This window comes from Eucyclogobius newberryi, unplaced genomic scaffold, assembly GCF_026437365.1.
Source record: "Eucyclogobius newberryi isolate DKJ021-1_F unplaced genomic scaffold, fEucNew1.0.hap1 SCAF_3, whole genome shotgun sequence".
NCBI classification, from domain to species: Eukaryota; Metazoa; Chordata; class Actinopteri; order Gobiiformes; family Gobiidae; genus Eucyclogobius; species Eucyclogobius newberryi.
The window spans coordinates 39,368,555-39,381,054 of NW_027315945.1; the positions used below are offsets into that span (position 1 = coordinate 39,368,555).

The following is a 12,500-nucleotide window of genomic DNA, read 5'->3' on the forward strand; positions in this document are numbered from 1 at the left end:
CAAACTACGGCTTTGGCATCAAACGGCTCCGGGACGACACTGAGGGGTGCATTTTTTGAGCTTGTTTAGCAGTGATTCGCCGATACCAAATATCTATTGATGCTGACAGAGGTATCGAAAAAGATCGACATCGTGGCTTTAATTGATGAGGCCAGTTGACAGCTGTTGTCTATGGTAACGTTAAAAAACATTTTTAAACTCTTGAAACAAAGGCCAGGATGAAGTTATTTGGGCCTCGACACTTTGGCCGTGGATGCAACTAATGGATACCTTTTGAATTTACTCCTGAGACTTTTATATTGGACTTTTAGTGTGCTTTTATTTGATTCATGTCTTTTTCGTCTTTTTCTCTCTTTTTTTGCTATGTTCTCTTTGATCTGTTTCATTTATTTTTCGTTAGGTGTTAAAAAAAAAAAACGTTTAAAACCCCAAAATATCAAAAAACAAGACGATACAAAGGCCTTGATAGAGACGGGCTGTAGAAATGGTTTGTGCTGTTTAGTTTCTGTCTTTAAGTTTAGTTTAGTTTCTGTCTTTAAAGCATGAAGAAGGAGCGCTAGTTCATTATAAACTGTTTGCAGAGGTCACTTCATGACCAGAAGAGTTTATAGCACTTTTCAAAACGTTCGGTGCAGAATTGACCGTCCCCGTAAAGCTAAAGACAACTAGCATCCTAATAGCGCGTTCCGTTTGTCGCGTAGAGTAACTGGTTGTGTAATTAAACAGTCTTTAATTACACTCAAACGACACACACAGATCTCACAGAGCTGCTTATAGCTCATACTATATGTTTTTACTTTGTAGCATGAATAAAAGCTACAATCAGTCGACGATGTGCGAGTAAAATGCTGTTTCCCTTAACAATCCTGTTAGCGGCTAAACGTTAGCAGTGGACAGGTCTTGTTAGCAGCTACACGTTAGCCGTTAGCAGGCTGTATACTAACACCTGTTATATGTTGGCAGTTAGCGGGTCGTATTCTAATAGCTCTAAAACGTTAGCAGTTAGCGGGTCGTATTCTAATAGCTCTTAAACATTAGCAGTTAGCGTGGCACGTCGCTTTATGATGACATAGAGATTCCGTTAAATTTTATTTTTTCAAATTTCTTCACAAACTGCAACTGCTGAGATGTAAAACTATGATGAATATTCACTGCTGGTTCTATACCACCAAACTTAGTCATAATAAGAAAAACAGGACAAATATAAGGGTTAACGGTATGGGCTCTGATCAATAACAATTACTACATATGACTAAATATACATAAATTAGTCAGAAACTGAATGTGCTGTGACCTCACTCTCTGGAGGAAATATAAGTGTAAAAAAGAGCTAAATACAAAGGTGTCACTCACTGCTGCTGGACTAAAGAGGAACTGAGAGCAACACCTCACTGCTCTTCATGAAGGATCAAGTGAGTTCAGTTTGAAAATAGTGAACAAGACTCAGACATTTTAGAAACAATTATGTACAAATGACAATTTTACAGGTGTATAAGATTTTAGAACAATAGTATTAATAAACCCGACAAAACAATATATTCAATTCAATAAAGCTTCTTTAACACAATGTTTTAAATTCAGTGCAGTGTTTTATTAGTGTGACAAATACCTGCACTGCCCATGGAAACATGCACTTCAACCCATTATCTTTTCAAATATCTGGATAGGGTATTGCTAGCTTAAAGCTGTCGTGAGTCGCCCCAGTGGCAAGTCTGTGGAACTGCAGCGAGAACATCCTCCTTGACCCAGAATGCATTTCTCCCACAGAGCGCACTGTAAAAACTAACTGCAGGGGCTCTGCTGACAGGGACCTACAGCTTTAACAAAGATTTTGTGGTGATTTTGCCTTTTTTAGGGTCATTTACTTTTCTCTGGTTCAAAACCTTCAGTTTTCTTAAAAACAGGTTTTAAATCTTTAGCTTCGGCTCTCTCTGCTTCGCTCTAGCAGCTCTCGCTCTGATTGGTCAGAACAGTCACATGTTATGCCAGCTGCGTGGGGGCAAGCTGTGATTGGATGCTCCACAACGACTATATAAAAAACAAATGAAATACAGCTTCAAACTGCTGAGGTTTGACACAGAAATGTTTGCACCTGAGCCTAATGTGATAGTTTATTGTGCCAGTAAATATACCAATGCAAAATAGAACAGTTTAATTCCCACGACGCACCTGCAGCAGAAGCTCGATTGGGTCAGGTCTGCGTGAGCGCGTGACTGATGTGAGGCTGACGGAGAAGCAGAAAGGTGTGTTTATGCTTCTAAACTAAAGACCATCACATTAGGCTCATGTGCAAACATTTCTGTGTCAAACCTCAGCAGTTCTGCTCAAAAGGTGGATCTTTATTTACTCGGACACAGTAAATAATAACTGTCCCTGACAAAGGTCTCTGTCCCTCCAGAACAATGACATCACACATGCTTTTAAAGGCAGTGACACAAACTGACACGTACGACATCATCACAATCAAATCAGCTCAGAAAGAGAAAGAACAATCATCACGGCTGCAAAGATTCATGACCCTCAATCCACTGGCACGATACAGAGGCCCCGGACCATCTTTATCAGGGGCCCATATTCTTATATTATCTGCACAAAATAACAGCATAGATAGAATAACATGACATTTTACCATCACAATAGTAACAATTAACAAATAATTCAACATGAACACAAAAGAGGCTTTTGTTTTAATTTTTATTTAAAAAGCATCACTTGTCATGGCTTTTTTGGTGGGTGGTTAGCAGAAGCTGCAAAACTACAAGGCATAAATAAAGAAGGTCTTTAACTGTGGAAAAAGTACTGAGTCTGTGCATGTGATGGAGGAGCAGTGTGAGTGTCATCACGACACACTGGACCAGCTCTTTACTCTCCATCAGGTGTTCCAGGGTTCAGGGGTCAATAGTCAAAGCCTTATCCATCTGCTTATCTGTGCAACGTTCAACGACGACGATTAAGAAAGTAACTTTCCCAAAATCTTGTTCTGACACTGCTCCGCCTCGTGAGGATCCTTGAACACCCCATCCACAAGATCAACAGAAACCATTCCAACAAGATGCTCTTCTTCACTTGCACAAGCTCTAATAACTCTTAAATGTTAGCAGTTAGCGGGTTGTATTCTTATAGCTCTTAAATGTTAGCAGTTAGCGGGTTGTATTCTTATAGCTCTTAAATGTTAGCAGTTAGCGGGTTGTATTCTTATAGCTCTTAAATGTTAGCAGTTAGCGGGTTGTGGTCGTCTCCAGGTTCGTGCCCACACTCTAACGCTCTGCGGACCTTCTCCCAGAACAGGCCCTTATGGCTCTGGGCCTGGGTCCAGCTCAGGTACGTGCGGCTCTTCACCAGCTTCCTCATGCGGTAGAACGGACTCAGATGATTGGACGGGATCTCCTCCAGAAACAACAGGATCAGCACGTCCTTCTGCTCGTCGAACAGACGGAAGCTGCGCAAAGAAAATAAGCCTATACGTGAGTGAACAGGATAGTATCAGGTCTAACCCAGGATAGTATCAGGTCTAACCCAGGATACTATCAGGTCTAACCAAGGATACTATCAGGTCTAACCAAGGATACTATCAGGTCTAACCAAGGATACTATCAGGTCTAACCCAGGATAGTATCAGGTCTAACCCAGGATAGTATCAGGTCTAACCCAGGATACTATCAGGTCTAACCAAGGATACTATCAGGTCTAACCAAGGATACTATCAGGTCTAACCAAGGATACTATCAGGTCTAACCCAGGATACTATCAGGTCTAACCCAGGATACTATCAGGTCTAACCCAGGATAGTATCAGCTCTAACCCAGGATAGTATCAGCTCTAACCCAGGATAGTATCAGGTCTAACCCAGGATAGTATCAGGTCTAACCCAGGATAGTATCAGGTCTAACCCAGGATACTATCAGGTCTAACCCAGGATACTATCAGGTCTAACCCAGGATTGTATCAGGTCTAACCCAGGATACTATCAGGTCTAACCCAGGATACTATCAGGTCTAACCCAGGATACTATCAGCTCTAACCCAGGATACTATCAGCTCTAACCCAGGATACTATCAGGTCTAACCCAGAATACTATTAGCTCTAACCCAGGATACTATCAGCTCTAACCCAGGATACTATAAGGTCTAACCCAGGATACTATCAGCTCTAACCCAGAATACTATTAGCTCTAACCCAGGATACTATCAGCTCTAACCCAGGATACTATAAGGTCTAACCCAGGATACTATCAGGTTTAACCCAGAATACTATCAGGTCTAACCCTGGATACTATCAGGTCTAACCCTGGACTAACCCAGGTGAGTCCGTACCTGGCCATCTGTATCTCCCGTGAGCACCACTCGCTCTGCAGGTAGCGGCGGCTGATCACACACAGAGTCTTCCTGCTGCTGTAGATGGCGTCTGTGATGTTCTCAATGATGGCTTTCCCTGAACACAGCAGAATATGTGAGGTTAGCACAGCTCCAGAGGACGACAGAATCCATCAGGGGCCGACTGACAGAAGGTGAGACTGAGGGGCCGACTGACAGAAGGTGAGACTGAGGGGCCGACTGAAAGAAGATGAGACTGAGGAAAGACTGACAGAAGGTGAGACTGAGGGGCCGGCTGTACCTGGCTGGAAGTCGCGGTGGTGCAGACAAAGTCTCCATCCCTGTCGTTCTTCCAGTTCAGGCAGTAAATCTCCATAAACCCAGTCTTCATCGTGAATGTTGTAGGAAACAAAGGCGTCGTAGATGTAAGGACATCCCTGTCTCCTCTTTTTACTGTCGTAGAGAAATGCCTGGAGGAGGTAGAAGCCATAGACCAACTTCCATCGCAGAAAGTGATAGATGAAGGAGGACAGAAGAGTGAGAAGAACCAAAGCAGAGCTGGACATGAAGCAGAGGAAGCCAGTGGCCTCCCAACACAACTGCACATTGAAGTCCATCAGAAAGTGTCCTTCTTCAGATGGAGGAGAAGAACAAGTGAACTGAAAAGCATTGACCACCTGGACCTGTTTGTTTCTGATTGCCCAGTCAATAAAGCCAGCGTTTGAACATTCACAGACAAATGGGTTTCCAGATAAATCGAGATATTTTAGTGAAGGGAGAGCCTCAAAAACAGTCTCATTCATCACTGTTAGCTGGTTGTTTGCTAAGATCAACCTTTCCAGTTTGGTGAGATTGGCCCCGATGAGAAAATCTAAATATCTAATTTTATTGTACGACAGGTCAAGAATTTGCAAATCTGTGATCGGCTGGAAAAGTTCAGGCTCAGGAGTGAACTCCAGACAGTTGGTCATTTGAAGATGACGTAAATTCGGTGTTTCCCAGAATATGTCAGAAGGAGTTAAACAGCAGACCGTGTCCAATGAAAATGCCTGTAACTTTTTCAAACCGTGAAGTATATAGAGCGCATGATAAACACAAGCGTATTTGTCCACTTTAATGGTTAACTCCTGCAGAGAATGTAAAGACCTCGGCTCAGAGACCGTGAGGTTAGAAGGCGTGTCTATGGTACTTGAAATGTACACGACAAGACGCTCCAATCGTCGTAGACCTTCAAAAACGGCCCCGCTGTGGTAGTTCAGCGAGAAGGTCAGACTCTTCAGACCCACAAGGCCCTCGAAGCCTCCGTTCTGTACGTCTGTGGCCGACTTGGACTTTAAGTTCAACTCGGTGAGAGATGACATGTTATGGAAAGAGCCTTTCTCGATTGATCCCAGGTGATTCTCACTTGCCTTAAAAACTGCCAAATTGGGCAAACTGAGGCCAAAGTTTTCATTTAACTGAGAAATGAGGTTACTTTTTAAAAACAGCACTTTCAAGTTCCTTAGGTCCTCAAAGACACAAGTCTTGAACGTAGCGATTCGGTTGGAATTCAGGTTGATTTCTGTCAACGAGTGCAAATTTAAAAAGTCTGAACATTGAAGCTCTTGTATTTGGTTGAGCCGAAAGGACAGGCGTGTGAGCGTGGACATGTTCCTGATGGTCAGTGGGATTCTGCTCAGCTGGTTTGACTCCACGTGCAGCAGAGTGAGTCGCGTCATCGTTCGGAGCGCGGACGCGGAGAAGTCGCTCAGACTGTTTAAATGAAGCCTCAGTTCAGTGAGGTTCGAGCAGGACCGTAGCAGAGAGTCGTCGATCAGGGAAATGTTTCGCTGCGATACCGAAAACGTTTGCAAGGACGGAATCTCACAAGCGATGTCGAAAACTCTTTTGTCGAAAATCCTCCCAAAGTTACTCAAAATGAGATTCTCGAGCGACTCAAAACTTTGAAACATCTTCGTGTAGAGTTCGGTTTTCATTTCAGTGAAACCTATTTCTAAAGTCTGCAGATTTGTCCAAAGTTTGTGAGCCCCGCCCACCGCCGGACACGCTCAGGAATTGTAACCGGGGGAAAACACCGGAGCGAACGCTAAAGTTCCTCAGCGTCTCCGAGCCCAGAGACAGCGAGGTGAGATTCTGCAGCGGAAACGGAAAAGAACCCGTTTCAAAAGACGTCAACAAGCTTTCATTCAATTGCAACACCTGTAACGAGAGACAGTGCGAGACGATGTTGACGACGTCTCTATTGTCGGCGAAGTCGCTCCTAAGCAGGTGGAGTTCCTGCAGGTTCCCCAAAGGCTCGAAGGCCAGCGGCGAAACACGTTTAACATAGTTGCGTCCTAAGTTTAAAACCTTCAGAGCGCGCAGTCCCTCAAACATGTCGTCGGTCAGGTGCGCGAGTCTGTTGTTGAACAGATTAAGCTCCGTCAAAGCGGACAAATCTGAAAAGGCTCCGGCTTCGATGTGCGCGATTTCATTTTTCCCGAGCTCCATCGTCTCGAGTTTGGCGAAGCCTCTCAAATCCGACGCTCCGATCGCCCGGATGCGGTTTACGGCCGCGGACAGCAAAGTGGTCGTCCTGGGAACGTCTGAGGGAATCGCGGCGAACTCTCTCCCGTCACAAAACACTTTACCGCGGTCGTGGAAATCGAAGGTGCAGTTTCTTAAAGAGTAAAGCTGCGACGGCTGAGGAAGAAGCAGCGGAAACAGAAGTAAGAAAAGAGAAGCGCTCGCAGGCTTCATCCTGACGCCGCCGCCTGACTCCGCCTCCTGTTAGAGACCAACAAACAGACAAGAAACAGATAAAGCCGTGAATATGATACTCGAGTAAGAACACGGCGACTTCAGCGACATTTCTGGACCTGGACGTGTTTGAATTATACCACTGAACAGACTTATGTCAGATCAAACGTCATTTAACGTGAGTGGTTCCTCAGGAAACACAAAGTTCTGACTCTGAAGGAAGAAATGTGTAACGTTTTTGTAATAAATGGCAGAGAATTAAAAAGGATTGAATTCTTTACTTTTAATAAATGACATCATAATACTAAATACATAATAAAACAGAACAAAAACAGCTGGACTTACTTAGTTTAAAAAGCTGAATCAGGAAGCTTCTTCAGTGCGTCCACTCGTTCCACAACGTAATATTCGTTCCTTTCTGAAGGACAATATAAAGGACGATATAATGAACTGAAGTGGAAACAAACCATTTTGACTCCTAACAACAGCGAGGATCAAAACTCTGTCTAATTAGATGCAGACAGCAAACATCCGTTTAATTTTGACCCTCGGAGCTGCACTTATTAAACTAATATTCACTGGAACAAGATAAATTGTACATTGATTTAAAACATTTCCTCTGTGGATAAACTGAAGTCAAGGCAAGGCAAGGCAAGTTTATTTGTGTTGCACATTTCATACACAAGGCAATTCAAAGTGCTTCACAGCAGGAAAAATGCATTCAAATCACAAATAAATTACAGAAACAGAAATACAATAAAATTAAATAAATTAAAAATTATCAATCCAACTGATTGTCTAAACTAATAAAATCACAAACAAAAGAGAAGAGTGCAAAAAAAAAATCCTTTCACTACTCACCACTGCGTCTCCACAACACGACTGACAGGAGGCGGGGCTTCAAGTACCTTTTTATGTCTTTGAGTACAAATAACCGACAGGAAACAGTCTGAATTCAGGCAGAACATGCAAAAGGAGAAGTGTCACTAGAAAAACATGTCGTTAAAGACAAAGCCCTGTTTGTTTAATTGGTGTCTTCATGTCTATGTCTTTAATCTGCTCACACGATATTGAGCTTAAATATTATAATGAATGAATAAAGGCAAAACGTCCAGCTTTTAGCAGACGTGAACAGACACGTTAATCCTACACGACACGTCCACGAGAAGCAGAACGTAAAAGAACAAACCAAACGTGAAGTAAGTGAAAGTAAATGCAAACAAGTCCAACGTCACTTTAAAACAGAACCAACAGTTTCACCTCATTTAATGTCTTTAAAGTCCAGCCACAGATCAAACACCTTCTCCACATTCTGGCGCCACCTTTTGGAAAAGATTAAAAAGTACAACTCCCCCCCTGGAGGAGATTCTGTGTACTACATACTGAGACTCAGCACGTGAGGAGCTGATGGTGGGCTCTCACTTGAGGTCCCGGGTGATGCTGGGCTCCCACTTGAGGTCCCGGGTGATGCTGGGCTCCCACTTGAGGTCCCGGGTGATGGTGGGCTCTCACTTGAGGTCCCGGGTGATGCTGGGCTCCCACTTGAGGTCCCAGGTGATGGTGGGCTCTCACTTGAGGTCCCGGGTGATGGTGGGCTCTCACTTGAGGTCCCGGGTGATGCTGGGCTCCCACTTGAGGTCCCAGGTGATGGTGGGCTCTCACTTGAGGTCCCGGGTGATGGTGGGCTCTCACTTGAGGTCCCGGGTGATGCTGGGCTCCCACTTGAGGTCCCAGGTGATGGTGGGCTCTCACTTGAGGTCCCGGGTGATGCTGGGCTCCCACTTGAGGTCCCGGGTGATGGTGGGCTCTCACTTGAGGTCCCGGGTGATGCTGGGCTCCCACTTGAGGTCCCAGGTGATGGTGGGCTCTCACTTGAGGTCCCGGGTGATGGTGGGCTCTCACTTGAGGTCCCGGGTGATGGGGGGCTCAAACTTGAGGTCCTTGAGGTGAAGGTGGTGCAGAGGAAGAGATGGTGATGGGGGGGTCTGTGATCAGTGTTGGGAAAGTTCACTTTCTACATGAACTAGTTCAGTTCATAGTTCATAATTCAAAATTTTGAACTAAGTTCACAGCTCCAAAAAATGAACTAGTTCAGTTGTTTTTTTCAATATTATGCAATAATTGTTCTAAATTATTTCCACAGCCCAAATACAACCACAGGCAGCAATTATTTTATTAGTTTAACGCTGAAAATATGTGTCAGATTTCATCTTCATATCCAATTTTGAATCCTTACCCAGGATTTACATTCACACTGAAGGGACAGACTTCCCCCATGTGTTGCTGTCCATTCAGCACCACACTAGCAGCAGCAGCAGCCTCGCTATCGCCTCTACAACTGGAGCTCTAGCACTTGTCAGACACTGGCTCTTTTTGGGCAACGGTGTTTTTCACCTGGAAGTCTCTAGAAATCTAACACTTTATTGAACAAAAATAAAAAGAACGAAGGTGCTGTTCACAGACACCAGAAAGAACGCGTTCATATTATCGTTCTTCAGCAGTAAAACCGTTCCTTGTGATGGTGAGGGGGGACTGTGATGGTGAGGGGGGGACTGTGATGGTGAGGGGGGGACTGTGATGGTGAGGGGGGGGACTGTGATGGTGAGGGGGGACTGTGATGGTGAGGGGGGACTGTGATGGTGAGGGGGGGACTGTGATGGTGAGGGGGGACTGTGATGGTGAGGGGGGGACTGTGATGGTGAGGGGGGGGACTGTGATGGTGAGGGGGGACTGTGATGGTGAGGGGGGACTGTGATGGTGAGGGGGGGACTGTGATGGTGAGGGGGGACTGTGATGGTGAGGGGGGGACTGTGATGGTGAGGGGGGACTGTGATGGTGAGGGGGGACTGTGATGGTTAGGGGGGGACTGTGATGGTGAGGGGGGGACTGTGATGGTGAGGGGGGGACTGTGATGGTGAGGGGGGGACTGTGATGGTGAGGGGGGACTGTGATGGTGAGGGGGGGACTGTGATGGTGAGGGGGGACTGTGATGGTGAGGGGGGGACTGTGATGGTGAGGGGGGGGACTGTGATGGTGAGGGGAGGGACTGTGATGGTGAGGGGGGACTGTGATGGTGAGGGGGGGACAGTGATGGTGAGGGGGGACTGTGATGGTGAGGGGGGGGACTGTGATGGTGAGGGAGGGACTGTGATGGTGAGGGGGGACTGTGATGGTGAGGGGGGGACAGTGATGGTGAGGGGGGACTGTGATGGTGAGGGGGGGGACTGTGATGGTGAGGGAGGGACTGTGATGGTGAGGGGGGACTGTGATGGTGAGGGGGGACTGTGATGGTGAGGGGGGGACAGTGATGGTGAGGGGGGACTGTGATGGTGAGGGGGGGGACTGTGATGGTGAGGGGGGGACAGTGATGGTGAGGGGGGGGACTGTGATGGTGAGGGGGGGGACTGTGATGGTGAGGGAGGGACTGTGATGGTGAGGGGGGGGACTGTGATGGTGAGGGGGGACTGTGATGGTGAGGGGGGGACTGTGATGGTGAGGGGGGGACTGTGATGGTGAGGGGGGTCTGTGATGGTGAGGGGGGACTGTGATGGTGAGGGGGGAGAGGGGGGACTGTGATGGTGAGGGGGGGACTGTGATGGTGAGGGGGGACTGTGATGGTGAGGGGGGGACTGTGATGGTGAGGGGGGGACTGTGATGGTGAGGGGGGACTGTGATGGTGAGGGGGGACTGTGATGGTGAGGGGGGACTGTGATGGTGAGGGGGGACTGTGATGGTGAGGGGGGGACTGTGATGGTGAGGGGGGGACTGTGATGGTGAGGGGGGGACTGTGATGGTGAGAGGGGGGACTGTGATGGTGAGGGGGGGACTGTGATGGTGAGGGGGGACTGTGATGGTGAGGGGGGGACTGTGATGGTGAGGGGGGACTGTGATGGTGAGGGGGGGACTGTGATGGTGAGGGGGGGACTGTGATGGTGAGGGGGGACTGTGATGGTGAGGGGGGGACTGTGATGGTGAGGGGGGACTGTGATGGTGAGGGGGGACTGTGATGGTGAGGGGGGGGACTGTGATGGTGAGGGGAGGGACTGTGATGGTGAGGGGGGACTGTGATGGTGAGGGGGGGACAGTGATGGTGAGGGGGGACTGTGATGGTGAGGGGGGGGACTGTGATGGTGAGGGAGGGACTGTGATGGTGAGGGGGGACTGTGATGGTGAGGGGGGGACTGTGATGGTGAGGGGGGACTGTGATGGTGAGGGGGGACTGTGATGGTGAGGGGGGGGACTGTGATGGTGAGGGGAGGGACTGTGATGGTGAGGGGGGACTGTGATGGTGAGGGGGGGACAGTGATGGTGAGGGGGGACTGTGATGGTGAGGGGGGGGACTGTGATGGTGAGGGAGGGACTGTGATGGTGAGGGGGGACTGTGATGGTGAGGGGGGGACAGTGATGGTGAGGGGGGACTGTGATGGTGAGGGGGGGGACTGTGATGGTGAGGGAGGGACTGTGATGGTGAGGGGGGACTGTGATGGTGAGGGGGGACTGTGATGGTGAGGGGGGGACAGTGATGGTGAGGGGGGACTGTGATGGTGAGGGGGGGGACTGTGATGGTGAGGGGGGGACAGTAATGGTGAGGGGGGGGGACTGTGATGGTGAGGGGGGGGACTGTGATGGTGAGGGAGGGACTGTGATGGTGAGGGGGGGGACTGTGATGGTGAGGGGGGACTGTGATGGTGAGGGGGGGACTGTGATGGTGAGGGGGGGACTGTGATGGTGAGGGCGGACTGTGATGGTGAGGGGGGACTGTGATGGTGAGGGGGGACTGTGATGGTGAGGGGGGGGACTGTGATGGTGAGGGAGGGACTGTGATGGTGAGGGGGGGGACTGTGATGGTGAGGGGGGGACTGTGATGGTGAGGGGGGGACTGTGATGGTGAGGGGGGACTGTGATGGTGAGGGGGGACTGTGATGGTGAGGGGGGACTGTGATGGTGAGGGGGGACTGTGATGGTGAGGGGGGGACTGTGATGGTGAGGGGGGACTGTGATGGTGAGGGGGGGACTGTGATGGTGAGGGGGGACTGTGATGGTGAGGGGGGACTGTGATGGTGAGGGGGGACTGTGATGGTGAGGGGGGGACTGTGATGGTGAGGGGGGGACTGTGATGGTGAGGGGGGACTGTGATGGTGAGAGGGGGGACTGTGATGGTGAGGGGGGGACTGTGATGGTGAGGGGGGACTGTGATGGTGAGGGGGGACTGTGATGGTGAGGGGGGGACTGTGATGGTGAGGGGGGACTGTGATGGTGAGGGGGGGACTGTGATGGTGAGGGGGGACTGTGATGGTGAGGGGGGGGACTGTGATGGTGAGGGGGGGACTGTGATGGTGAGGGGGGACTGTGATGGTGAGGGGGGGACTGTGATGGTGAGGGGGGACTGTGATGGTGAGGGGGGGACTGTGATGGTGAGGGGGGGGACTGTGATGGTGAGGGGGGGGA

The 12,500-nt window shown here is 48.8% G+C and overlaps 1 protein-coding gene and 1 pseudogene across 1 annotated transcript in view; one reads left to right on the forward strand and one right to left on the reverse strand.

The window, feature by feature from the left end:
- Positions 1-967, forward strand: part of LOC140374606 (single-strand DNA endonuclease ASTE1-like) — a 14,556-nt gene extending 13,589 nt beyond the window's left edge. Inside the window, exon 12 of the mRNA XM_072461537.1 lies at positions 964-967. Coding sequence (XP_072317638.1) covers positions 964-967 — 4 coding nt within the window. The remainder of the gene's footprint in view (positions 1-963) is intronic.
- Positions 968-2,338: 1,371 nt separating this feature from the next.
- LOC140374642 (uncharacterized) lies at positions 2,339-7,471 on the reverse strand (annotated as a pseudogene).
- Between the last annotated feature and the right edge of the window lie 5,029 nt (positions 7,472-12,500).